This window comes from Vicugna pacos, chromosome 17 (genome assembly GCF_048564905.1).
Source record: "Vicugna pacos chromosome 17, VicPac4, whole genome shotgun sequence".
Classification (NCBI taxonomy): Eukaryota; Metazoa; Chordata; class Mammalia; order Artiodactyla; family Camelidae; genus Vicugna; species Vicugna pacos.
In genome coordinates, this window is record NC_133003.1 from 2,460,031 (window position 1) to 2,486,723 (window position 26,693).

The 26,693-nt window shown below is 38.6% G+C and overlaps 1 protein-coding gene across 10 annotated transcripts in view; it reads right to left on the reverse strand.

The window, feature by feature from the left end:
• Positions 1-26,693, reverse strand: part of LOC107035086 (ankyrin repeat domain-containing protein 26-like) — a 111,723-nt gene that overhangs the window by 24,339 nt on the left and 60,691 nt on the right. For 7 of the 10 annotated variants that reach the window (XM_072940883.1, XM_072940882.1, XM_072940881.1 and 4 more), the window contains 13 exons: positions 26,055-26,194; positions 25,504-25,637; positions 24,153-24,290; positions 18,622-18,736; positions 18,286-18,459; positions 14,245-14,351; positions 12,809-12,946; positions 11,280-11,350; positions 9,055-9,204; positions 8,404-8,443; positions 7,963-8,032; positions 2,883-3,034; positions 2,225-2,395 (listed from right to left, as the gene is read on the reverse strand). In XM_072940883.1, the coding sequence (XP_072796984.1) occupies positions 2,225-2,395; positions 2,883-3,034; positions 7,963-8,032; positions 8,404-8,443; positions 9,055-9,204; positions 11,280-11,350; positions 12,809-12,946; positions 14,245-14,351; positions 18,286-18,459; positions 18,622-18,736; positions 24,153-24,290; positions 25,504-25,637; positions 26,055-26,194 (1,600 nt within the window). The remainder of the gene's footprint in view (positions 1-2,224; positions 2,396-2,882; positions 3,035-7,962; positions 8,033-8,403; positions 8,444-9,054; positions 9,205-11,279; positions 11,351-12,808; positions 12,947-14,244; positions 14,352-18,285; positions 18,460-18,621; positions 18,737-24,152; positions 24,291-25,503; positions 25,638-26,054; positions 26,195-26,693) is intronic. The other 3 variants (XM_072940879.1, XM_072940878.1, XM_072940884.1) reach the window with 3 other exon arrangements.

Genomic DNA, 26,693 nt, shown 5'->3' on the forward strand with positions numbered 1-26,693 from the left:
TTGAAACAGTAACATTAAAGGACAAAGAAATCATATCAATAATATTATTAACAGTATTAAATTTAGATCAAGTGGACAAGCAAAGGAAAAGGAAGAACATAACATTACATGTATTATTTGATAGGAAAAAATACACCAGGATTTTCTTGTTGTTGTCTTTTTCAATAAAAACTGGCTTTTATGGCAATAAAACCTATTTGGAAAGTATTACTTAAGTCCTTATATGAAAGAAACCCTTTTCTAATAACCATGATACTAGCTTTTTTGAGGACTTAGTATGCAACTGCTATGCATTACTACCAGCACTTTACATGTCTTAAAGACATTTTAAGCCTCACAAAAATCCTGGGAGGCAATAATACATTAGGTACTTTACCCAGGAAGAAACTGTGGCACAGAAAGGCTAAGTCAGTTGTCGAAGCCCCTATGTCTGCCCAGAATTCCAATCCAGGCAATCTGGCTTCAATACTTGCATTTCACAATATGCTAAGAAAGTAATATTTATTTTTAAATATTTTAACTAATGTAGCAAATGAATCTCTATTATTATTCTATGTCTAGGTATAATTACAAATAACAATTTCTGGGGCATATGTCCAGAAGGAACCCTACTTCAAAATGACACCTGTACCCCAATTTTCATAGCCGCACTATTTACAATAGCCAAGGCATGGAAACAGTCTAAATGTCTATCAGCAGATGACTGGATAAAGAAGAGGTGGTATATTTATACAATGGAATACTATTCAGACATAAAAACCAACAACATAACGCCATTTGCAGCAACATGGATGCTCCCGGAGAATGTCATTCTAAGTGAAGTAAGCCAGAAAGAGAAAGAAGAAAACCATATGAGATCACTCATATGTGGAATCTAAAAACAAAAACAAAACAAAACAGAAATACAAAACAGAAACAGACTTATAGACATAGAATACAAACTTGTGGTTTCCAAGGGGGCAGAAGGTGGGAAGGGACAGACTGGGGTTTCAAAATGTAGAATAGATAAAGAAGATTATACTGTATAGCACAGGGAAATATATGTAGGATCTTATGGTAGCTCACAGAAAAAAAAAGTGACAATGAATATATGTATGTTCATGTATAACTGAAAAATTGTGCTCTACACTGGAATTTGACACAACATTGCTAAACAACTATGACTCAATAAAAAATGTTAAAATAATAATAATTTCTGAATCTTAACACCTATTTTTTAAAACTAAAACGACTTCAGACCTAGGCAATCCTGGAAATCTACTTTTAATAAAGATTTGCTTTTGCTAAAGACATTAATCAGCGGACATTCATTATCCATTCAGCTCTTTGTTCATGCATTTGACATGTCTTTATGGAGCATGACTGCTTTTTAAATTTAGAACTTAGTAATCCAAAAGTAACCATCTGTGATAGATTGTTAATAGTTTATTATTCTATTGTACATAAACAAAATCTTCCCCTTCTTCCTAGGATCTAAACAAATATTAAGTTAATATAATCTGATATTTTACAATAGCATACAAAACCATAGCCAGTCATGATGATACTGTCAAGGACACTATAAAATCTAGAATCAAGGAATGATTAAACCCTATTCAGTAGGGCCTAAGTGTTTGTATAGTTACAATGAGTATACAATTTTTAAAAACCTATGGACAATGGTGTAACTTTAAAGTCATTATCTGCATATTCAATTGTGTAAGAATATTACACTTCAGAACTAATGAATAAGCCCTTACAACAAAACCATACATGAATAGTTTACTACAATATTTTAAAGATAACACAGTACAATCAATACACTTTCTAATATCAGAAATGCAAACAAGATTAAATTGAAAAACACGTCTTCTATGGAATCACATCCAACAGCATACAGACATGCTCTACAAACTACCATCTCATCATTAAAAATAGAAACGGAACCCCCACAAGCCCCACGTTCCCCTTCAGTTATCGCCCAGTCCTCTCCTGCCTTCCCAGGGAATGTCCTCTGAAGGGCTGTTCACGCTCACTCACTACAGCCCGGCTTCCATGGGGACGTATTATTGAAACTACTTCTGGTCAAAGGCACTTGTCATCATCTTAACCTTTCGCCAGTGTTCCTCCGATACAGCTGAGAATTCTCTTGCCTTGGCCTTTGCACTATATGCTGCTGTTCTATTTCCAGAGCAGGTAATCACTGCTAATACGTCTTCACCTAGAAATAATCTGTGGATTTTACCTGCCACCACCTTGACCTCTTTCACTTAAACTGCTGCTGTCATTCATGTGTAGGAGACCACCAGCCAGTGAGGCAGTCTTCGCAAATACACGTGAAGTCACAGACGCTTTTAATGTCCATTTTCCACTTTCACTCTTGTTTACTTTCTTCATATGCAAGCCAAGACAGCTACTTTAAAACAATCCATAAAAAAAGCCGATTTTTAAAAAATAATTCTACTGATAAATAAAAAAATTTTTTGTAAAATTCCAACCCTTACCCATCTTCAATCATTTATTAATTCACAAAATGGTTATCAAGTGCCAACTATATGCAAGGAAACACAAATTCTTGCTTCAAAGACAGATATACAATTATGATAAAATGTGATATGCAAGAGCTGACATATGGAAAGTAAAGTGAGCATAAGGACGGCTTTACAGAAGAGGGAAATAAACAGGAGGTCATGAGCAAAAGAGACATGAGGAAATTATTCTACTTAAGAGATCAGAATGTGAGCACAAAGATTAGGCACATGGCATTTAGGTGTGTCCTAGGAACCTGGAAAGAAGAGTACAAAATACATGGAAGCAAGTAGAGAGATGAGTCAGGAAAGAAATTCTGAACAATATCTAGGAAAATAGTAATTACCTACTGCTGAATACTGATCTAGGCTTACCTATCAGAATCTCCTTTCTGCAGAGCAGGAAACTGCTGGTCATCAGTTTTTCCCCTCTTCCTCTGCCGAGTTAATCCTTTATGATAGCTGCCATCACGCATGGTTTCTGATCCTTTCAGTTCACTTTTGCTCCTGTTCTCTTCTTCTTCAACCTTTAATGAAAGTTTGATACAAAGGGTAATTATTGCTTTATTCATTATAAACACTTTGTTTTCATTCATTTTATCATTTGACTCAGAGTTTGCCCTGATTTCAATTGATTAAAATATTTTTGTGCTTATTTTAATTTTTATCATTTCAAGTCATTGAAATGTTTGTAAATTCTGCTTCTTTCTGTTTGAGGAAAAGAAACGAAATTTCCAAAATTTCAAAAAGGACTTTCTGAATGTTGTGCTCTTATATCCACTCTTCTTCATGTGAATGGCAGAGACAGAGAAATAGAAAGACAAAGGCATAAAATTTGCTCACTTCTGTCTTTACCACCTAGATTTTGTATTAAACAGCCAGATTTAGAGGATGTCACACCTTGGTGCTTCAGTAACAGACAGGAAACATTCTTCTTTCTGTGCTAAAGCTATCCTTTCCCCACTAATTTTTATGATTCTTGTTTCGTTTGGATCCTGGGGTATCAAAAAGTGGTGTTTAATAAAATATATAAACCCAAGTTTACCAAAAGGAGCAGAGTGAAACTGATGAATTCCCAGTAAGTGTGGAATTCTGCAGAAGGAATAATGCTTCCCAGTTTCACATTCAATAACCATGACCATTTTATAGCTAGACGGCATAGGAGTAATGAGTGATCTACTTTAGCCCCTGTTTACTGATAATGGGAACACAACCAAGAAAGGTTAAGTGATTTGTCCAAATTCCCTAAAGCAGTATTCCCCAGCATTTTAGTGTCAGAAAAGATGATACAATTCTATAACACTGAATCTAATAAACTACCAAATAAATTAATCAAATTGATCAGATAAGTTAAAAGTGTGACTTTGGCAAAGTTGGGGGCAGGGCTCATCTCGTTTTTCTATTAAAGGAGAACACCTTCAGATTTCTATCTTTAACACTCTGCACCTCACACAAAAGAACACACACATTTTAAAAATCTATTACTAGAAGTAAAAAAAAAATCATTCAGTGCATCTCAAAACTCAAGTTTTCTCCTTTGGAGATAAATACTGAATTTTTTTTGCTGAGGGTTCATACTACCTATATGATAAAATCATACATGTCAAAACTTACTACATTTTATTAAATAATATAATGTAAGTGTCTTCCTCAACAGAAACACCCGAAAGTGGTGATTCAAGAATATGTGGGAGCACATGTATTTGTTTCTAAGAATATCTCAAAGCGGCCATGATGGAATTCTAAGTGTCCAGTGATCAGTAAGACAGATAAGCCCACACTCACTAATGCACAATACAGGATCAGTTTAGTGAGACCGTGTGCTTATGTCCCTTCTCTCAATCACTGCTTCCTTCCCGTTCTATGGAAGTGCAACTTACACTTAAGCCAACAGATTAAAACAAGTGAAAACCCTTGAGCTTATTATATTTCCTAAGCCATTTCAATTTTGTTTATTCTGGCTCAGAAGGTCAGGTGGCGCACAGCTGAATTACTTTCCCACTTCATACGAAAGACTGGCACAGAGACTTAGGTTGATTAAGGAACAAAACCCAGGAAAATACTTCCCTGAGTTCCTGTTATTTAGATGGCAGAAATAGTCCATTTCTACATGATTACATATTTAGATGACCCCATTTTATACATAGGCTATTTTCATAAGTGGAAAATCAGATCAAATATGGATCAGAATGGAAGAGATTATTGATAAAGAGAAAAAGCAGAGTAGCAGCAAAGGAACCTCTACCTCTTTCTGAAGCTGAATTTTCTTTTTCCAAAGCCAGGAATTCTACTTGTAACATGCCTACCTCATTTTTAAACCTTTGTATTCCTTGGTGTGACTCTTTTAGATATACTTTGTATGTTCTGTTACCATTTGATGGAGAAGAAATCACATTTCCTAATTCAGGGTCCGTGTTTTTAGAGTTACTAGCACTGCAGTTATCTGCAAGCAATGGCTTCTGGAGCTGGTCTTGCATTGGTTTGGTTTTCTTGTAAGTATTTGAAACAGCAGACATATAGTGACTTTTTATTTGAATCATGTGTTTCATCTCACTGGAGTGGGCAAGCCACAAACCAAAAAGGCTTTTGGATCATTTGCCTGAGGTGTATGTCCAATGTCTGATTTCCAGTGAGTATTTTGGTTCCTTTTTTGTATTCTTTTTGTAGCAAGTTCTTGTTCTTCTTTCACTTTAAGTGGAACTCAGTTCCTTACTTCATTTTCTCTATCATTACAAAAACTCTCCTCATTTGTGTTAAAAACATGTTCAGTGTCTGGTTTATCATTTTCATCTAACTTATTTTCATTTAAATAAAGTTTTGAAGATGACTGACAACCATACTTTCTTGACTCAGACTTGGAATAAGATGGAAAAATATTTTCAAGACTGGGCTCTTTGTGTTCAGAGACTGCACTGGCTTTGGAGTCATTCAGGATGTGGATTCAAGTCCTGGGTCTGTCATTTACCAACCTACATCTTCTCATGGGGTGAGGATTATGAGAGATGACCTCAGGGGTCCCAAAATGTTACTTTCTTTACCCCTCATTGATTATTATACAAACACTATGGTATCCACTAGATGACTTTCTTGACCAAAATCATCTAGAACAAAAACTTATCCCTGATAGTTTAGAGTCCTATGAAAAAACTAACATTAAGAAAGTTAAATTAATTGTTATATTTTGAAATGTGCTTGCATGATTTATATACGTGTGAATGATCTCTCATGGGGGAAATATGAGAGTTTACTTTTTAGCAGTATCTTATTTGGATGAGTTAGAACAGCAAACAGTATAAGCTACTTGTATTCCATTCGCCAAAAAGCTAAAGACAAATGATTGTTCAAATTCAGCTACTTCTAAGAAAAAGGAATAAAAACAAAAGTAATTCTGAGGGGCAGTGACTCATGAGTGAAAGCCACACACACAGTAAACAGAAAGCTGTCACTAAATATGTTCAGAGGCAGAGTGAGATGGACTGAAAGAACAGACACTGAAGAAGTGTTTTCTGCAAAGAAATACTAGGTTTGGGGCAAATTATTTAAAAAAAGAGGGGAGGAGGAAGAAAAAAATGAGACATGACTAGTCAAGTACAAACTTAAGGCAAGAAAAAAAGGAAAATGTAAATATAATAAGGTATGTGGAGAAATATATATATTAGAGCATTTATATATAATGGATCAAGGATGTATCAGTATTGTTAGGGATATACAATGAGTGAAAGCCTCTGTTTTACCTTTTTATTATATACATAAAAATATGTAAATTATATATGCAAGTATATATATTATTCTTCAGCAAATTTTATAAAAATATCAAAATATATGATATATAAAACATATATATACAACAAAGGCCTTTTTTCACAGTATATCTCCAATAATACTGACCTTTATTACTCTACAACTGTTTGTGGGTAAATACTAATATAAGTAAGACTTAAATTTTGTCACTGTAAGTCACTCAATTGAACATGGTCATCTCTCACTTCCTGAACGCTGCAAATTATTACTAGAGAGAGAGAAAAATAGATTTTAGAAAGTTCCTAACACATCAGCTTTCCATCTAGACAAAGAACTGGTAATCAGGATTCTAAGGATAATATATAGCTTGAAAAGATATATTTAATGGAACATGAGAGGGGGCTAAAAGGTTAAAAAGTTTTCATCTCAAATTCTAAGCTCACAGTTGGTGGATACTGAAAAACAGACTGTAACCTTTTCCTATTTATCATATACTTCTTATCTATTTCCTCAGCATTTATGACATATTTCCTCTCATAACAACTGAACTTTTACAACCTAAAACAAAGGGAATAGAAATTTAAGTCATATTTTTAGAATTCAAATAGATTTCACTATGACATAGTATGCATATTATATTACCTGTATCATCAAATAGATTTCATTATGTTAGAGTGTGCATGTTATATTACCTGCAGCATGATGCAGAATTCCATGTCTCTTCATGCATTCACATTCAAAAAATACTAAAATGCTTCTTACATTAAAGACCTTATTCTAGGTGCTCCAGGAAATGCACAATTACGTTCCCTAATCTCTAGCGGTGTATACTGATGCAGGCGCTATAAAATGAATATGGAAATAACTATACTACAAAATATCTGAAACTTGAAATTTTAGAATGGGACACGAGGACTGTACATACTTTTAAAAACTATAATACAAAAGAATTCTGAAATAGGTTTCATCATATGGTTGTTATTAAGAGTCTACTTTTAAAGCTGGCTGTTATTTCAGGGAAAACATTCTTCAGTTAGATGCAGAGTTTTGAATATACTCGTAATGGGATAATTTAGAAAACACAGAGGAATCTCTTTATAATATGGAATTTGAGAAACAGAATTTTAATTTCTAAATTTCTAGAATTTCAATTATTATTTTAGTCTTAATGCAGAACCAGAGATAGAAATAAAGTAAAAACAAACAAACAAAAAACCCTCTTTCCTTAAAACTCTCTGATACCAAAATAAAAAGTGTCCAAGGGGGAAAAAAAGACACATGTTACACAGTTTTGGAACTGAAAGGCCCAAAGGAAGAGTTCATGATTATCACAGTAAGTAGCTGTGTGCACTGAAGATGTCCCTGAGGCACGAGTATTATACAAGTGCTATTAGTGTGGTTTAAAAGTCAAAGAATCCTTATCCTTGGCCAAGCTTCACACTTCCTCTGTTGTGGGAAATCTTTTAACAGTACAATTTTCCTGTCACGATCTATTTTCTAGTCCATTTTGCTTCAGCCTCATATTCAGTATTTACAAAAGTAAAAAAAAGAAAAAATTCAACCTGCCATATTTTTATAAAATGCTTTACTCTGACCAACTTTCTAATACAATTGTAAAACAATTATAGGCAGACCATTGCTAAATTTTAAGAGTAAATACTACGAAAAACTAAATTCAGAGCAGAAAAATTAATTTCACAAGAAAACACTTTACCTTGGGAGCAACATCTAAGTCATCATCCGATGGAGGCCGTGAATCTTCAATATCATGTTTGGGTGAAATACTTTGGAGCAAAAATACACATCAAAAATCAGTGAGTTCATTTCTTTAAACAAACAAAAGTCACAAAAGTCTATGCTGAGGGATAAGAAAGCAGATTTGGGAGCCAGGCTGCCTGATGGTTAAGTCACAGGTCAACTACTTGTTAACCATGGAAGTCAGCTAGTCAACCTCCTTAAACCACAGCTGCCTAATTAACAGTAAGCTATAACAGCACAGCTACTCTGCAAATCTGTTGTGGTGACTGTTCGAGGTAACAAATGCCAAGTACATAACACGGTGTTTAACCCAGAGTAGGACTCTCAACAAGCCTTGTTTCTTTTCTCTGTGTTCCCTCAGTCAACATGTAATTTTTAAAAATCCATAAAATCCTACCTGATGACATCACTCGGTGAAAACTCAACCACTACATCTGCTATTAAAGAAAAAAGTAAAATAGATTTATATCAGCAATATGAAAATACAGAATATAAAAAGTGTATAAGACCAATGTTCTGTTAAAAAGCATTCCTTTGGGACCACACCTGTAGACTACACACTTAAGTGAATACTGAGTATACTCCTGGTAGGTAATTAATGCATAAAAACCACTTTCCCTCCTTCATATTTATAAAAAAAAAAAGTGTTTATCCAAATTTGATATCTTGAAGTGAACTGCTGTTTACAAGGACCAAAATCCCAACCAAACTTTCTGAGACTCACAAAAGAATGACAATCATTAGTAGAATCAGTATCATAATCTGACAAAGTCAAACTTACATAGCGTGGTGTTTCTGGACGACACCCATGGGACTAACCCACCCTGCCATTTGGCTTTGTCAGCCTCATGTTATCTGGGCACAGTCATCCCTATTCGCTCACATGTGGTCTAGGGCTGCCTTCACACTGCAATGGCAGACATGAGTGGATGTGACAGACACCACATGGCCTAAAATATTGACTCTTTGGCCCTTTATAGAAAAAGCCTGTTCATCCCTGCTTTACATCATAACAGGAAACCCTAAGACTCAAATCAAATCTTCATACTCTTCTGCTCAACATTCTTCAGTGAATCCATGCGGCTTCCATTGCTGAGTCCCAACTCGACAACCATTTCTTCATCATCCTTGCTGGACAATTGCAACTTTTCTTGGATATTCTCTGCTCCAGTAGGCGAAGAAGGTAAACGCTCCTTAGCTGCAAAAAGAGAAATGATTATTCTACAGTCATCACAGTAACTACATTTCCTTTCCCAGTGGCTGGTTTAGAAATGAGCATGTGATGTAGCCCAGCCAATAAGATGCTAAGGGAAGTCTACCGGAAGCGTCTCTGTTTTCTTCCTCGTTAACAGAAAACATGCAGAGAGAAGCAGCCCTCCTTGCCTGCAGATACGGTCATGTAAGAATATGATGCTTGGAGCTGCTGCTAATCAGCAGACCAGGAAAGGTGACATCAAACACCAGCAGCCTCACAGCTGAAGGAGAGACAGCGTCTGGGGTCCTGATGACATCACCGAACCTTCTAAACAATCCTGACTCCTGTTGCTGTAGCCAGTTACTTAGGTCTCAGTATTATTTGCAGCTGAAAGCATTCTGACAAATTCCCCAAGGTCTACAGCAGACCTCCTCCTTTGTATAGTACTAGAAAGGCTTTCAGAAGCGTGCCTGAGCTGGGGAGTCACCTCGTTCCCAACCATTCCTACAGCATCCCTTTTGCACCAACAAAATGAAACTCACAGATCCTGCAAAGTTCACTGGCACATGTTAGCCTTTGCACCACTGTCCTTTCTGCCAAATGTAATCTTCAAACATGTTCCACCCACCAAACACTGCCCTTCTGCCTCCTTCCCTGGCAAACTTCTACTCGCTCTGCGTGGCTTAGCTGACATCCTACCCACTTTTTAAAAACTTCTTTCCTCACCATGAACTTAAAGTATTTGGCACATGTTAAATACCAATAAAAAATACATAAAGACAGTTACAAAGTCCTAGTGGGCTCTGGGACACAGTAAGCACAGACTAAAGTAAAGCAAATCATAAAAATGAGGATGACAGTAACAAGCTCCTGGAGGCCAGGAACTGTGCTTTTTGACCTGTTTGCATTCTGTAACGTCAGAGTGGTGCTTAGTACCTAAAAGACACTTGATAGTCATTTGTTAAGGGCATGAATTAACAGATAAGAATGTTTTCTTTGAAAGTCCTGTTTTAAAAAAATACAGACATTAACCAGGGAAAACTCTGTTGTGTTATGAGCACCTTGAAGACCAAAACCCTGTCTATTCTATCTTTGTATTTCCTACAACAGAAGTTCTTTGCTTGATCAAGGTCTACCAAGTTAAAGGTGCCCTCATACAGTTCAGACCGAACAGCACGCTAGGGGTCACATCTAGGCAACACAGTCTTCTTTTTTTTTTTTTTTTAATGTGAAACACTTCTGTGCCTTTATTACAATTTGTTGAGTCCTGAGTTGTGCTATATGAGTATTTATTATGACAATCCTTTAACTAATGGCAATAGAAATTCTTGTTCCAACAAAACATAGTTTCATGACAACTATCCCCAAAAAAGAGAAGAAAACATCTGACTCTCATGAAGGCAACATGTCGCACTCTGTTTGCACTTCTGAGGAATGAAATTGGTGAGAGAGAGTGCTTGTTGGTGTAATGATGTGAAAAGTAACCAGTGGTGCTTCTCAACAAGGCACTGCTGTCCTGACTTCTGCCCTATCACTAGGTACCTTTAAAAAACAATCTCTTGTTAGTATGCTGCACACTGGCCCAGCTGTTCTAATTGTTGGCCATTTGTTTATAGCACCAGGAAGGTATTGCCAAGCTCCCAGTTTTAAAGAAAATCACTTTTTAGTGAGGCTAATCACTATGCAATAACTAGCATTCATTTACCCAATGTAATCCATTTGCTGTAAAAACTAATGATCCAGTTCTGTAATAAGGCCAACTTGTTATAATGTTACAGGAAATGTATAACAAAGTTAAAAACCTGTTTTTTGTATTTACACAAACATATATTATGGGATTCCAGGGGCCATGATTAAATAAATGAATTTCTTTTCAGACAATATTGTCTCAGATTTTAAACTACCTACAATTAACTTCTTAAATAATTCTGAATACTAGACCATTAAGAAAACATTAATGAAAAAATAAAAACACACATGAAATTTACACACAGGCTTTTTCACTGCTCTTTCATTATCAAAAGTTCCTCAGTCTTACTTCCTTATCTATGGTAGGCCCAACAAGAGTAACTTATTACCAGAACTCTGTCCTAGGTCGCTATTTTGAGGTATCTTTCCATCTCTGTAGCCGACAATCAGTTGGTAAATGCTATGTATAAAAAAAGTGATAAATAAATATTACTACTTGAATACTAATATGAAAAACAATTACCAAATATATTACATTCTTAGATTATTTCAGACAATATCAGAGGTAATATCAAAACTTCAATTGTCCCATAAACTTCAAATTTGTATAATCTACAAACTTTTAAATTTAGCATGTATTATTAAAAAAGAAGAAAAATAAAGGTGAAGTAGTCATGAACTGAGGGCAGTACAGCTCAGTAAGTTAACTAGATTGAGCATGACATATGGAAACTATCTCGAACTCAGAAGTCCCAGCTCTATAACCAACAGCTATTTGTTCCTGGAAAAGCTGCTTCTCTTCAGCTCAAAGTCTTCCTTTATAAAACTGGGATCTTACTGTCTTCTTAGGCAGTTAGTTATTAATACTTGTAAGAATATAATGAAGATTTAATGAGATAATGTATCCCCCAGATGCTCAGAGAAACAGTGGAAGAATGGAATAATTTCTTCTTGAACTTAAATGCTGGAACTATTTGAGAATCCCAAATAAAACCCAATGTGTGTTTTCTTTCCTAGGTGTAACATTCAAATGTGGCAATTTTCAGAAAATGTTACAAATTACGGTGATTAGCTGTTCTTCATGGTTTATAATTCAGGGCACCTCAGCTACTATATAATTTGTAGCTACATTTATTTATAAATATATGACCTCATACAAGCATATGTATGAGAACTAAACAAGCTGTCACGCTTAAGTTTACGTGTCGATCACCACGAAGACTGTGGAAACTGGATCAGCACAGGCATCCTGGGAGCAGAGGTCAGTCACGACCCGACTGCAGGACCAGTTACTTTTTCCTTTTCTTCTTTTAAAATTTTATTAAAGGTCTTTTGAGAGCAACATCCAGACCCCAGACTCAGCTGCCAAGGAGATCCTATTAAAACCAGTTTTAGTACCAATGCTGCAGCAACAGAATCAAGGGAAACAAGAGAATGATTAGCATGCCCTCACCCTGCCCCAGTGCCTTGTGGGAGAGGACTGTCACTGTGGCCTCAGGGAATCCCTTAGGTTCTTGGAAAATTCAAGAAGAAGATTATAGAAGAAAGTCCCCAAAGGAAAATACAGCATTTTCTGCTCTACTAAACATTTCAAGACCCAAATAACTAGTTAGAAAAATCAGATATGTGACATTATTTGTACCCCATGCATAGGGGTTACACTGGGATGAAATGGAGAACAGCAGGACCCTAAGGATAAACGTCTTACAAACCCTGAGATAAAGAACCCTGTGCCCACTGCTCCACCTCACTAGTCTGGCCTTTTGCTGGTTTCCAGCTGATGATGTGGAGGGTCTCACTGCCATCCCCAAAGTGCCTGCTACCAACTAGGAACTCTCACCTGTCACATAACAAGTCACAGTTAGGTCATTTCCAACCTCAGTTTAGAGATAACTGGCATTTTAATGTAAACACTTACTGTTTAAAACCATTACGACAAGCATATCGTTCAGCAGACCATCCGAGGAAATCTTGAGAATCGATATTAACATGCTTCTGAAGAAGCAGCTTGACTATGTCTGGTGAGTCATGATGTACAGCAAGCATCAGTGCTGATCTAAAATAAAAGAGACAACTTCACCCTTAGGAATTTAGTTAGCTTAACTTAAACAGTTAATTTGATCTATTTTACCAAGTTAATATCCTGCCCACCCCTGGAGAACTGACCATTTATATGCTCAAGTGCTCATCTTTGCAAATTACATCCAAGGCCAAAATGGAGGGACAAAAAAGAAGCCTCCTGTCCTACTTGGGTAGCACATAGTAGAAGTTGCTAATTTAAAGTCTTCTGAAGGACAAGAAAGGACCCTGAGGTCACTTATCTGAAGTAGGCAAGCTTTAAATAAAGGATCCCCCATTTCTTCCCTATTGTGAAATATAATACTTTAAACTCAGCTAGAGATCAGGTAAGGAGAAGTTGTTTGCAGGCTGAAAACAGTAATATGAATAAAAATGGCAATAATCAATTGCTGCAGTTAAACACGCTGAGAAGCATGTGCCCAGCACTAACCTGAATAGTCTATGTATGGTCTTTCTTAGGCACAACCACCCTTGAAGGATGTACTATGACCCTCCTTTACATGTCAGGAAACATATTGGTTGGTAATAAGTCAAGTCCCTCAGGTAACACACCTGATCAGCAGGAGAGCTAGGAATTCAACCTCATCTGACTCAAAGCCCAGCTCTTTCCTCTTTATCATCCACTAATGACTTGTCTTCTATAAAAGGAATGTTTATTCAATAATTAAAGCTATTTTTCTTCCTTCTACCATTATCAATTAAAAATGAAAACATCAAACTGTACTAGAAATGAAAAAGGATAAAAACTGATGAGCCCACAGTATCTGGTAATAGTTACTCTCTTAGTGATACTCACTTAGTGATAACCTAATAACATCAGTGTCCTTCAAAGAAAGTAATTTAAAGCAGAATCATCCAAAAGACAAAACAAACTCCTCTTTGTTTAATGTGCATCTTTTAAGAAAAAAAATATATACCAAGAAGAGGTTAAAACAAATTATAAAAGAATCAAGAAATTCAACACTGTCTCATAAGGTAAATTAAAATTAGAGTCCATTCTAATAAAACTAAAATGAAATCCCTGAACTATTGTAAGATCATATGACCAAAAAATCAGGTTGCAAATGACATCAGTCACTATCATAAAGGAAGATGAATCCTGCTGCATACTGTTCTTTGTGACACCCAGGCAGAATAATTGCTTTTCTACCTGATGATGTGTTGATTCTAAGTTAATCCTCTTCTTATTAAGTTAATCTTTCTGATTGGCTGTTACTACTCTAGAACAACATTAAGATCTAAAAAAAAAAAGAGAGAGAGAACAAACTATTGTACCTTTGCAACTTGTTGACTGCATGTACATTTGCCCCATTCTCTATCAAAAATTTGACCATTTCTTCTTTGTTATCACTGACAGCGAGTAAAAATGGTGTGAAGTTATACTGTAAAATAGTAAAAACAGTTGACAATGTACAAAATTACATATACATTTCAAAACTGAATTTAAAAACTTAAGTCTCTGAACTTAAACATACACTATAAAGTAAATAAAAAGTAGCCCCTGCCTCCTCACCCCTCTGTGCTCCTTCTCTGTAAAAGGTTCCTCCTTGATCTCTTCCAAAGTTTCCCTGTGAAGTCATTCTCTGAAACTCACTTCAGACATTGCTGGTTCCAAGAACCTTTGCTTCTATTGCAGCGTGTATCAGGCATTCTCTAGTTACCTTACTGCTCAACTACTACTCCCAACACTCTAAACACTGCTCCAGAGAGAACCATTTAGCTACTGAATCAACTACATTTTTAAGGAGCCATGCTGAGGAGAAAGATACCAAACTGTCTGCAACATGCATAACCTATCCAATTACAACTATGACTAATCTCATAAAGCTTGCAGAAATTCCAATGGGAATGACTATTTGCATATAAAGAAAAAGTTTTCCTTAAACCAACATATAAATTCTAATTTGAAAAATTCCATCCCACTATTAAGGGATTATTATAAAATATGAAGTAGACTATAAATTAATATAGACTGTCTTTAAAATCTTGAAATATATATCAAAATACACAACAGGAATTGTAAATTCAAATGCTTACAGAGGCAACATAGGTGGCCCAAGTAAGTGAAGGTCCCAGGTGTGGACAGCAAACCGAGAAGGGGCCACCTCTGCAGGGCAGACCACACAGGAGCCTGGGCTCAAGGGGGACCAGATTTGATTCTTTAGGAGAAGTTCTGAAGTGTAGATTTCTGCACAATTCTCCTAAATTTTAAATGTTGACTCACTGTGTGGAGACAAACTGAACATATCCAGGGCCATGTTTAGTCTAGAGCCCACTTGTGTTTTTATGTTTGCTGTGTTTTCAAACAGTTGGGTATAAATCAAGTATTTGTATGTAAAACCTTGCCATTCTTTAGAATCATATGTCTTACACACAAAAACACTGGGCCCCAACATGTAATAAAAATTGTGATTAAGACTCATAATACCCACTTCAAGAATTTTTCCAATGCCTACTAAAACTATAGTCAATCTGTACCGAATTCTCCCTGACTGTTAATCAAATGGATAATTAAGATTCAGGATTAAGAGGTATAAACAATCAGGCATAAAACAAGGTACAAGTATGTATTGCACAACATGGGGAATAGAGCCAATAGTTTATAATAACCATAAGTGGATCATAACCCTTAAAAATCTGTGAAACACTCAACTGTGTACATGTAACATATAATATAGTACATTGACTATACCTCAATTAAAAAAACTATACTGTAAAAGAAATACATCTTAAAAAGGCTCATAATACCCACTTCAAGAATTTTTCCAATGCCTACTAAAACTAAAATCTACCTGTATCTAATTCTCCCCAATTGTTAATCAAATGGATAATTAGTTCATGAGATGGCCAAAATTAAATTATTAAAACAATTCCAATTTGTTACTAATGTCATGGGTCTTGATGTTTAAAACTGCCATCTTGTATGGTAGTACTTATATATAATGGAATACAACTCAGCCATAAAAAAAGAATGAAATAATGCCATTTGCAGCAACATGGAAGGACCTAGAGATTATCATACTTAGTGAGGTAAGTCAAAAAGTGAAAGACAAATCCCATAGGATAACACTTAATATGTGGACTCTAACCTATGATACAAATGAACTTATCTACAAAACAGAAATAGACTCACAGACATAGAAAACAAACTGATGGTTACCAAAGGGGAAAGGGGGTGGGAGAGGAATAAATTAGCAGTTTTGGACTAGCAGATACAAATTACTACATATAAAATAGATGAAAAACAAGGTCCTACTGTGTATACTACAGGGAACTATACTTAATATCCTGTAATAAACCATAATGGAAAAGAATATATGTGTGTGTGTGTGTGTGTATATGTATATCTGACTAAGAATATATATATAACTGAACAAGAATATATATAACTGAATAACATAAATATATAACTGAATAAGAATATATATGTAACTGAATAAGTATATGTATAACTGAATAAGAATATATATATATGTAACTGGATAAGAATATATATAACTGAATAAGAATATATATATAACCGAATAAGAATATATCTATAACTAAACAAGAATATATATATAACTGAATAACATATATATAACTGAATAAGTATATATAACTGAATAAGTATAACTGAATAAGAATATACATATGTAACTGAATAAGAATATATACATAAGTGAATAAGAATATATATATATAACTGAATAAGAATATATACATATAACTGAATAAGAATATGTAACTGAATAAGAATATACTGAATAAGAATATATGTATGTAACTGAATAAGAATATATATATAACTCAGGATATATATAAAAATAACATATACATATAACTAGATAAGAATATATATAACTGAATAAGAATATATGTATAACTGAATAACATATATAACTGAATAAGAATATATATATGAGTAAGAATATACATATGTAACTGAATAAGTATATATAACTGAATAAGAATATATAACTGAATAAGAATATATATATAACTGAATAAGAACATATATATAACTGAATAAGTATATACACAACTGAATAATATATATATATGTATATAACTGAATCACTTTGCTGTACACCAGAAACTATCACAACACTGTAAATCAATTAGACTTTCATTAAAAAAAAAGCCTGTCATCTTGATTATGCTAGGGCTCAGTGAATCTAACAGATATATTGCAAGAGTCCATCACACAGCTTTAACCAAAAGAAGGCTCATGATTTCCTATTATTGCAATCAGAAAAACCCTGTTGACCTAATGACCTGGATGGGAACAAAAGGTGCAAAATCTTTAAAGGGTCCAACTCTACTTGTTGAATCACTCACCACAAACAAGTTTCTAAGACTGTCTGAGTGCCACTGAATGATCAGTGGTTAGAAGGGAAAAGGAGCTATTCTTCAAGGCAATAGATACTGCCAGTAATATTGCCAATAAACTCCTCAGTCACAGAGGGAGAGACGGGTAAAAGGCTAACACGGCTGCAAAGGAGAGCACTGAAAGCAGCAGCATCTATCAAACTCTGGCTCTTCCAGAGATGTCTTATTTTTGAGATCTGTGAATTTACATGCATTACACGAATCCATTCAATAGTCCTTAACCAAGGGTTGTATCAGAATCTCAGGGAAGTATTTCTAAATACCTGTGTCTAGACCTGAGTATATTTATTCAATCAAAATCTTCAAGGGAGAACCAGGAGAAAAAGCAGGAGGACCAGCTTCACCATCACTTGCTCCCCACCTACAGCCACAGCCCCGCAGGGTAGCTACACCAGACTGAGCATGGAAGACCCCAAGGTAAAGGTGTATGTGGAGGGCCATGTGGCCACCAGAACAAGTGAATGCCCCTGCTGGCTGTCAAACATGACCTGACCTCACTTGCCCAGATTCTAGAACCTGGGATCCTGGGGTGCTAAGGGCCTGTGGCTTGCTGCCTCCCCTGCCCAGGTGCAGTCACCCAGCTCCCCCTGCTGGGTACTGGGTTCCTTCCTCCTCCCACCCATCCCCAGGCAGGCAGCCCGCCCCTGCCATCACTTCACTCCCCACAAGCCTTCACCTTCTGTAGGCTCTGAGCCTACCACCCACTCCCAGGCACTTCCTAATGGGAAGTTGTTCCTTCTGGGGTACAAGTGTGGCTGGGAGACAGAGCTCTGCCCTTTCTGTGGGCACTACCTCTAGCCTCTGGCCTTCGTTTTGGAGTTGTTTCCATGATAACAGGGCCTGATATATTGTATTCAGTATACATATTACTATAAATAAAACACCTGTAGCTAGAAAAGACCCTGTATTTCAAATATCTTGTAAATAGAGTCAGTTGAGCTATACCTTGTTTATCGCCTCGATATTCACATTATAGTGGAGCAGCTTTGCTGCAGTTGATGTATTTCCAGCCAAAGCAGCGTAATGGAGAGCAGTGTTTTGACAGTCGTCCTCAAGATTTGGGTCAGCACCCTGTTTCAGCAGGATAGTGACACACGCTTCTTTCCGGCATTGTACAGCCTGTTGGTATCACACCAAGAAACAGACCATAAGTGCTAGGCATTCCAAGTTAACATTCCTCAAGTTCCAGCAGTTCTTTATATTTAAAACAGATAAATTAATTTTTATTCTAAGTAATTAAATCAAATCCATCTCACGTGGACACGGTTGGCTGCTACACACCTTGATGAGCGCTGTCTTGCCTTCCTTGTCATGAGCATTAGGATCACATTTCCACTGGATAAGGAGAGCCACCACTGATGACTGGCCGCTAGTGCAGGCTAAGTGTAGGGCAGTCCTGCAAACATGAGAGGACTGTTTAGGGAATTAGAGCATACTAGTTCAAAGATACAGTTACTCACATAATTGTAAACATTCAACAGCATGCTATTCCTACCCCTTTAAAACTAAAATTTAGTCTTCTTATCTTAGTTCTTTCTATGGGGAAAGAACAATATTTATTAGCTCTTATTACTCACCACATTAATGGAAGAACTACCTGTTTGAATAGAAAGAGCAAGCCATTGAGGTTCAGCTCAACTTGGGTCTGACTTCTACTTTAACACTGTCACTTATTAGCTCTCACTTAGCCTGTCTGTGTCTCAATTTCCTCATCAACAAAATGGGCATGAAGTAGTAGTTATCTTACAGGACGCCACTGTGATGCTTAAATGAAAAGCTATGCAAAGTGTCTGGAAGTTCCTTGCACAAAGTAACAGCTCAATAATTGTTAGGTAATATTATAATTGTTACTGTTACTATTTTACAAAGGCACTTCAATTAAGTAAAATGATAGTATATCTACTTTGTTGCTGCAAGGATGAGAGAGAACACTGTATTTCAATGATTCTAACATGCTCATTGTCTCACACTTCAACATCTCTGACATGGGAAGGCAATTTAAAATTCATGTCTTACAGCCATAGTTGGCAGCTCCTCCCAGGACCCCCCTGGCTCTGCCCCACTGCTGTTACCTTTTCCTCCTGTCTCTGCTGTCTACATTTTTCTCATGTGACAGCAACTCCTCCACTTTATGCCTGTCACCTAAATATGCGGCTTTGTGGAACTCTGTATCACTCCTATGGACATGACATGCAGGCACGGGGTGCTCACGACCCCTGCACTCTCTCTGATGGATGCTGGAGACCACCCAGCTCATGAACTTAACGAGTCTCCTCTTCATCTGGCTTATCGCCTTCCGACACCGCTCACTTCCCTCCTGGCCTCTTGCCACCTCCCGATCTCAGTGCTGGCGCTGCAGAAGAGCCACAGAGGTCTTGCTGCCACACCTTGGCTGCGAAGCTCAGCGGCTTGGAATGTTTTGTCCAGAACACTTGTAGCCTAGCAACAGCACTGACCCTCAACTGTCCCTCAACTGTCCCTCCAGAGCCAGTGTCCCTGTGAGTGCACACAGAGGCCCGGAGGCCCAGTGTGCCCGGTGCGCACGTGGGAGCATAACGCATTTCAAATCTCTGCAATTGCTTGTGGGCCATTTTGGATTCCCTTCAAATGTTGGTGCTCGGTGGCTGAGTGTTTTGGGACATTTCTGGAAGTGAGGCTTGCCCCTGAGAAAGTCATGTTTGTATGCAACTGCGGTTAGAGTGGGGTGGAACCACAGGATGCTGAAGGCCTAGTCCCCCAGAGAGCTCCCCACCAAAAATCTCTACATCTCCTAATCCCTCAGTTCATTCCTTTCCCCATCCCTCTGGGCCCCAGCCAGCCTCCAGGGAATTTAGCAGATGCAAACAGCAGAAAGCTGTTTTCATGGTTTCAGAGATTGTGGCAATGTGTATCATTAAGTACAAACTTGAGAAACCAATACACACTCTCCAGATGAAATGAAAATGTGTTCCTGTATGTCTGCTGACCCTGCTCTGTGGCTCAGCCTTATGTTTACACACTTTCTTCACTTTATTTTATTTTTTGCTTTAATTTCCACCAATTAAATCTTTAATCAATCCAAGGTTTATTTGGGAGCATGGTATAATATTTGAGAGCTTTTTAATCACGTAACTATGAAAACACCACGTCAGTTACTCAGCGAGGCCACGCTGCTGGCTGACCACTTGCAGGAGGGGTGGAAGGCAGGGCAGGTCTCTTCTTCCTGCCTAACTCCATCCTTCCTTCCTCAGCTGGCTAATTATGGCTTCTGGCCCTGCCAGGATCAAAACTGCAGGGGGCGGTAGAGTTCCTAAGGGGCTGACACTCCTGGGAGCTGGTCTTGAGTGGACTGGACCTGGCAAGTGTTTTGAAGCTGACTCTCTCAGGGGCATTTCTGTGCCCATACCTGCCCTCACCTGCAATTCCCCTGACCTAAGTGAATGTGGTGTTACTAATTTACCCTTTTAACCTATCTTTTCTATTAGCATACACTGTTATTTCCCTTATCTTAAAAAACAAAGATGTATTCACCCTCCAGCTGCGGCCCCATCTCTCTGCTCTCTGGCACTGCCCCTGCAAAGGAGCTGTTCCCATTTGCTTCCTCTGATTCCTTTCATTTTCCATCCAAGCAAGCATGTCCACTGACTGCAACTGCTCACGACAGGGTCCCCCACCACCCACCAGGTGCTGACTCCACGGGCAGCTCTCAGCCCTCTCCTCACACGGCCTGGCAGCCACGCTTCCCACCGCTGCTCTCCCCGACTTCCTCAAGCCCTTTCCTCACGGGGCTTCCCGGGTCTCAGGCTGCTCTGGTTTCCTCCCATGGCCCTGGCCAGTCTTCTCAGTCCCAGTCCCTGAGTGCTGGCACACAGCACCCCGAGGCTCAGTCTTCTGGCCTCTGCTACTGTCTGCTGCCACCCACATCAGCCTTAGGGCTTTATGTATTATCTACAAGTTCATAACTTCCAAACTGCTATTTCCAAACCAGACCTCCCTCCTGTATTCCAGACTCAAATACCCATTGTCTCTCAACGTCATCTCTTCGAAGTTTAATAGGACTTCTCCTGGGCCTGCCCTCTCCTGTTCCTGAATTTTCCTGGGCCTGCCCTCACCTGGGCCTGCCCTCTCCTTGGCCTTGCTCACCTGAGCCTGCCCTCACCTGGGCCTGCCCTCACCTGATTCTGACCTTTCCTGGGCCAACCCTCTCCTGGGTTTGCTCTCTCATGTTCCTGCCCTCACCAGGGTCTGCCCTCTCATGGACCTGCCCTTTCCTGTGCCTGTCGTCAACTGTGCCTGAACACACCTTGTCCTGCCCTTCGACTTGCCCTCTCCTGGGCCTGCCCTCACCTGGTCCTTCCCGCTCCTTGTCCTGCCCTCTCCTGGTCCTGCCCACTATCTACTGGGCCTCCCCTCACCTGGGCCTGCCCTCTCCTGGGCCTCCCCTCTCATGGGGCTGTACTGTCCTGGCCTACCGTCACCTGGGCCTCTCATGTCCTTTGCCTGCCCTCCCCTGGGCCTACCCTCTCCTCATCTTGCCCTCTCTCTCCTGGGGAAGTAAGCCAGAAAGAGAAAGAAAAATACCATATAAGATCGCTCATATGTGGAATCTTAAAAAAACAAAAACAAATATAAATACAAAACAGTAACAGACTCATAGTCATAGAATACAAACTTGTGGTTGCCAAGGGGGTGGGGGATGGGAAAGGACAGACTGGGAGTTTGAAATTTGCAGATACTGACAAGTATATGCAGAACAGGTAAACAAGATTATACTGTATGGCACAGGGAAATATATACAAGATCTTATGGTAGCTCAGAACGAAAAAGAATGTGACAGTGAATATATGTATGTTCATGTGTAAATGAAATATTGTGCTCTACACTGGAAGTTGATACATTTTAAACTGACTATAACTCAATAAAAAATGTTTAAAAAAAGGTGCTCTATTCAGAGCTATGGTTACATGCTGATCTTTTAGGGACAGAGACTAGGTTGGAACCTAAATGTACAGACTGGTAGACAAAGGGATTACAAATACTCTGACCACTTCTTGTTGAATGAAACAGAGAAGTCAAGACCTCATTTCAAAAGTGCCTAGTTGGTGAGAAGGCCCACTGCAGGGCAGGAGAAGGGAAGAAACCTCCTTAACAAAGGTCCCAGATGAGAAAACGGCTCAGTGACACTCACTCAGCCCTGAGGGACTTCAGCCTGAATGTGAACATGGGGAACCCGGGCAGAAGTAGGCGCGAGGCCTCCCCTCACCTGCACAAGGTGAAGGCAGCTTTAGCACCCCTCCCTCACCACCCACCTGTCCAGCCTTCCTCACTGAGTCACAACGGAACTGGGTGGAAAGGATTTCAGCCTCATGTGTTTGGCCCTGGGCGGGGCGGGAATCCCTTTCCATCTGAGTGGAGGGCCATGACATCCCCGGAATAGGGTGCGTCTGGAATCAGCTGCTCCAAGTGCCCCGTGTGGGTGTTTCCTGGCACCACAATCTAGAGGGGAGGACCTGACAAATTCTGACGACAACCCAAGAGCTTACCGAGTATTTTATTAGTCAGCATTATAACGTTTATAGTAAAGGGCTGAGCCCAGACACAGCAGAAGTCAACCTCTGTGCTACCTCTTGAGAGCTGCCCAGGCCACAGCACTGAATGTAATTTACCCTCATGAATTCCCTCTCCATTAAATGTGAGCTCACACTTGACCCTTAGCAACTTCAACAACCTCCCATTTAGGTTCCTGGGGAAGGTTCTCACATACAACATCCAGGGCTTATGACAGTGACCCCAAAGCATCCCAAATGTTAGAGACATGTACACCTAAGATACACTTCTTGGGGAGAGACCTCTCTATTAAAACAGCTACTCCAGGCAGTGGATAAGAGCAGTGTTCTCTGAATACGTCCTGCCACACACAGGATGCAAGTCAACATTCGGACAGCCTCAAGTTGTGTTTACCTTTGTTCATGGTCCCTGCTTCTTTTTGTAAAGTCTTGTAAGTTTACTTTCCCTCAGATGTTCTTTTTTTTTTTAACATTTTTTATTGATTTATAATCATTTTACAATGTTGTGTCAAATTCCAGTGTTCAGCACAATTTTTCAGTCATTCATGGACATATACACACTCATTGTCACATTTTTTTCTCTGTGATTTATCATAACATTTTGTGTATATTTCCCTGTGCTATACAGTGTAATCTTGTTTATCTATTCTACAATTTTGAAATCCCAGTCTATCCCTTCCCACCCTCTACCCCCCTGGTAACCACAAGTCTGTATTCTCTGTCTATGGGTCTATTTCTGTCCTGTATTACTCTTCCTACTCAAATTAGTCATTTCTGCTCTCTGTATTATTAATCTACTTAGAGAATGGAATAGTACTAAGATAGATTAGCAATCTGTTAAGAGCCAATGAAGGCAAACTTTCAGGTAGGCTCCTAACAAAGACGTGTGTGTTACAATGAAAGCCCATATTGACAGGGTCTATGAATGATTTGGATTTACTACTGGGTTTTTTTTTAACTCACATATAGCTAATTTGCATTTTCCCCAAATTCATTTTTTGCTTACTAACCCTACAGTTGATACCCTTACAATTTAATTCATCAAAAGCAATCACTTAAGCGTTGTACGTGGGCATGTTTGTGGCCTGTGTTCTCACAGGCTGCCAAGTACGACACAAACATGAGACTAAGTTCATCAGGAAATGAGTGTGCATGTGACCCAGGGCCACACCAACTCATCTACTGCCCTGTGCCACAACCACAGCAGGAGGCGCTGTAAAATCTACAAAATTCTTCTGCCAGTTCTGAGCTGACAACAGTACTTACAGGTTCTGGGGGCCTTGTGCCAGCCAGGGGAGTGCACACAATGCGGTGCTGCGGCACCGGCCAGGGGCGTGATCCAGCCAACATCCCGGCTGTTTGGTGGACTGTATACTTGGACGTTTCTGGCCAGTCCTCTCATTGCTGAGAAAAGAAAAGGCAACACATATTTCTTACGTCTATTTACACATGTCAAGCTATCACCTACCCCAAACTTCTGCCCTGTAGTAGGAGAAATACTGATTTCCTTAAACTTTGAATTGTCTACACACAAAAGCAGATGAAAACTCTCCAAATACAAATTTAGCCAAACTTAGCCAACTAGGGCCTTGGTCTTTATGGAAGCTAAGTTGGTGCCAATAAAAACAAGGTAGTAAAGGCAGTAGTACTGGGCTGGCCATAAAAGAACAAGGGACAAGGGCAAGAAATCAGAAAATAAGCTTCAGTTTTCCGGCACAGGTCATGGAGAGAGAGACAAGAGGATTCTATCATCTGTGCCTCTAAATGAGAACTGACAACACCAAGAACGCCCATCTAATCCGGGCAGCTAGGTTAGCCGGTTTCAATCATTCATTTCTTCTCATTCAACAGACAGACACTGAATGTCTTCTGTGATTCAAAGAAAAGGCAAAAAGGGAGAAATTAAAGATACACTCAGTTCTCAATTAACTGCCCAAATAGGGACTTAGAAAGACATGCAAATTAAATCCATGTATTAACCCCAAACTCCAGTTTAGCCAATAACATCATTTTTCTAGACTACTAATCTTTTGCCAAAAGAAGTCATCCACACTTGCTTTCTTTTAGCCATCAGCATGTATATTTTTAAGCCAAAAAAAAAAAATTTAGAGGTATGCACCAAAGCCTTTAAACAATACTACAAAGAATTGTAAAACCACTCTAAACTGGTTTCTCAACATGTTAACAGCAAATGAAAGCACACAGATTTTCAACGCCAAAAAGTACTTCATCAGCAAATAGGGAAATGTGCTATCAGGTAATGTGACCAATATATTTCAACAACTGACACTGAAAGCCAGTGACAAAACACTGCTTCACTCAAATTTATCAAGCACAAAGCAAAACCCATTAACTTTTGTCAGTCAAAGAGAATACTGATAACTGTATACACACTTATATATCCTAAGGTTATCATTTCAGAAGAACGTCATTACACATTTTTTATTTCATACACTAAAATATTAACTGATGAGAGCTGGGAGGTAAACTATGGGCAATTGTTATATTTTTCTCCCATCATTATGAATGTCCCAAATTTTCTTTAACAGGCCTATATGGCCTTTATACTGAAAAGCAAAATGCATCATGAAAAAAGTAAATTTTTCTGCCTTCTTACTTCCATGTCCTCCCAGTGTCTGCTGGACGCCCTCCATCACCCTCAGGATAAATGGGAACCACTGTAACGGTGTATGGGGTATCTGGCTTCAGATTCCTAAGAATGGCATCATTCGGATTCCCAGGGATTGACACCTATAGATTTTAATAAAATGTAAAGTACTTGATTTGAAAGACTTGTACAAGAAATAATACTTCAACCAATAAAATACTCAAAACATTAACACAAGACCAAGTCAAGAAGCAGGTTCTGTAATATTGGGACCCAAGGATGTGCCCCCATACAAACTGTTGTTAAGAGTCAATGAAGACTTCTCTGCACACGGCCTAGCTCCTTCTTGAAAGGTCCCTGGAATGATTCAATCCCCCAGCCCCAATACCCCAAAGCCCCTGTCACCCAGGCCCTAAGACCCCAAAAAACTACACTCCGTCAAGTTCTACTGAAGGAACATGAACTTATTCAGCACTGTGGTAAGTTGCCTAACTCTTGATCTCCACTTTGTAATCTACAGCTGAAACTAACACACAATTTTCCCTACAGGGAATACTGACCAGCTCCTCCAGACCACCTGCTATTAGTGCATAGAAAGGCTTGCACCAATGAGGATTTCCCTCTGCATGGTCCCAGCAAACGTTCAAAGTGCTGGTGGCAGGGTCATACACTCTGAGGTTCCTCATGGTATTCAAAGGTTCTGAAATGCACAGAAAGCACATCACGTGTGACCCTAACAAATCAGCACACACGAAGCCCAGGTTTACTGAGGGGTCCCAGGAATCCTAGAACACAGCAGGACCGCTGTAGTAGGCACCCCCCAAATACCTGCTAAAGTAGTAAATAGAGGAAAAAAGGTCTGTGATCATCTTGTACGTGTCTCATCCCTCCACAAGGTATTTTGGCCCCAGAGCATAGTTTGTTTTCCATCTGTGTTATCCTAAAAAGTAATAAACACCTTTCTCCAAGACCAGAGACAGATAAGACCACTAAGGATATTAAAAATCAATTAACATCTTGGGTGGAGGGTATAGCTCAGGGGTAGAGAGTATGCTTAGCATGCACGAGGTCTTGGGTTCAATACCCAGTACCTCCATTAAAAAATTAAGAAAACCTTATTGCCACTCTCCCAAAAAGACAAAACAAACAAAAACAATGGAGAGCATTATTAACATGCATTTTAAAAGATTAGCAAAACT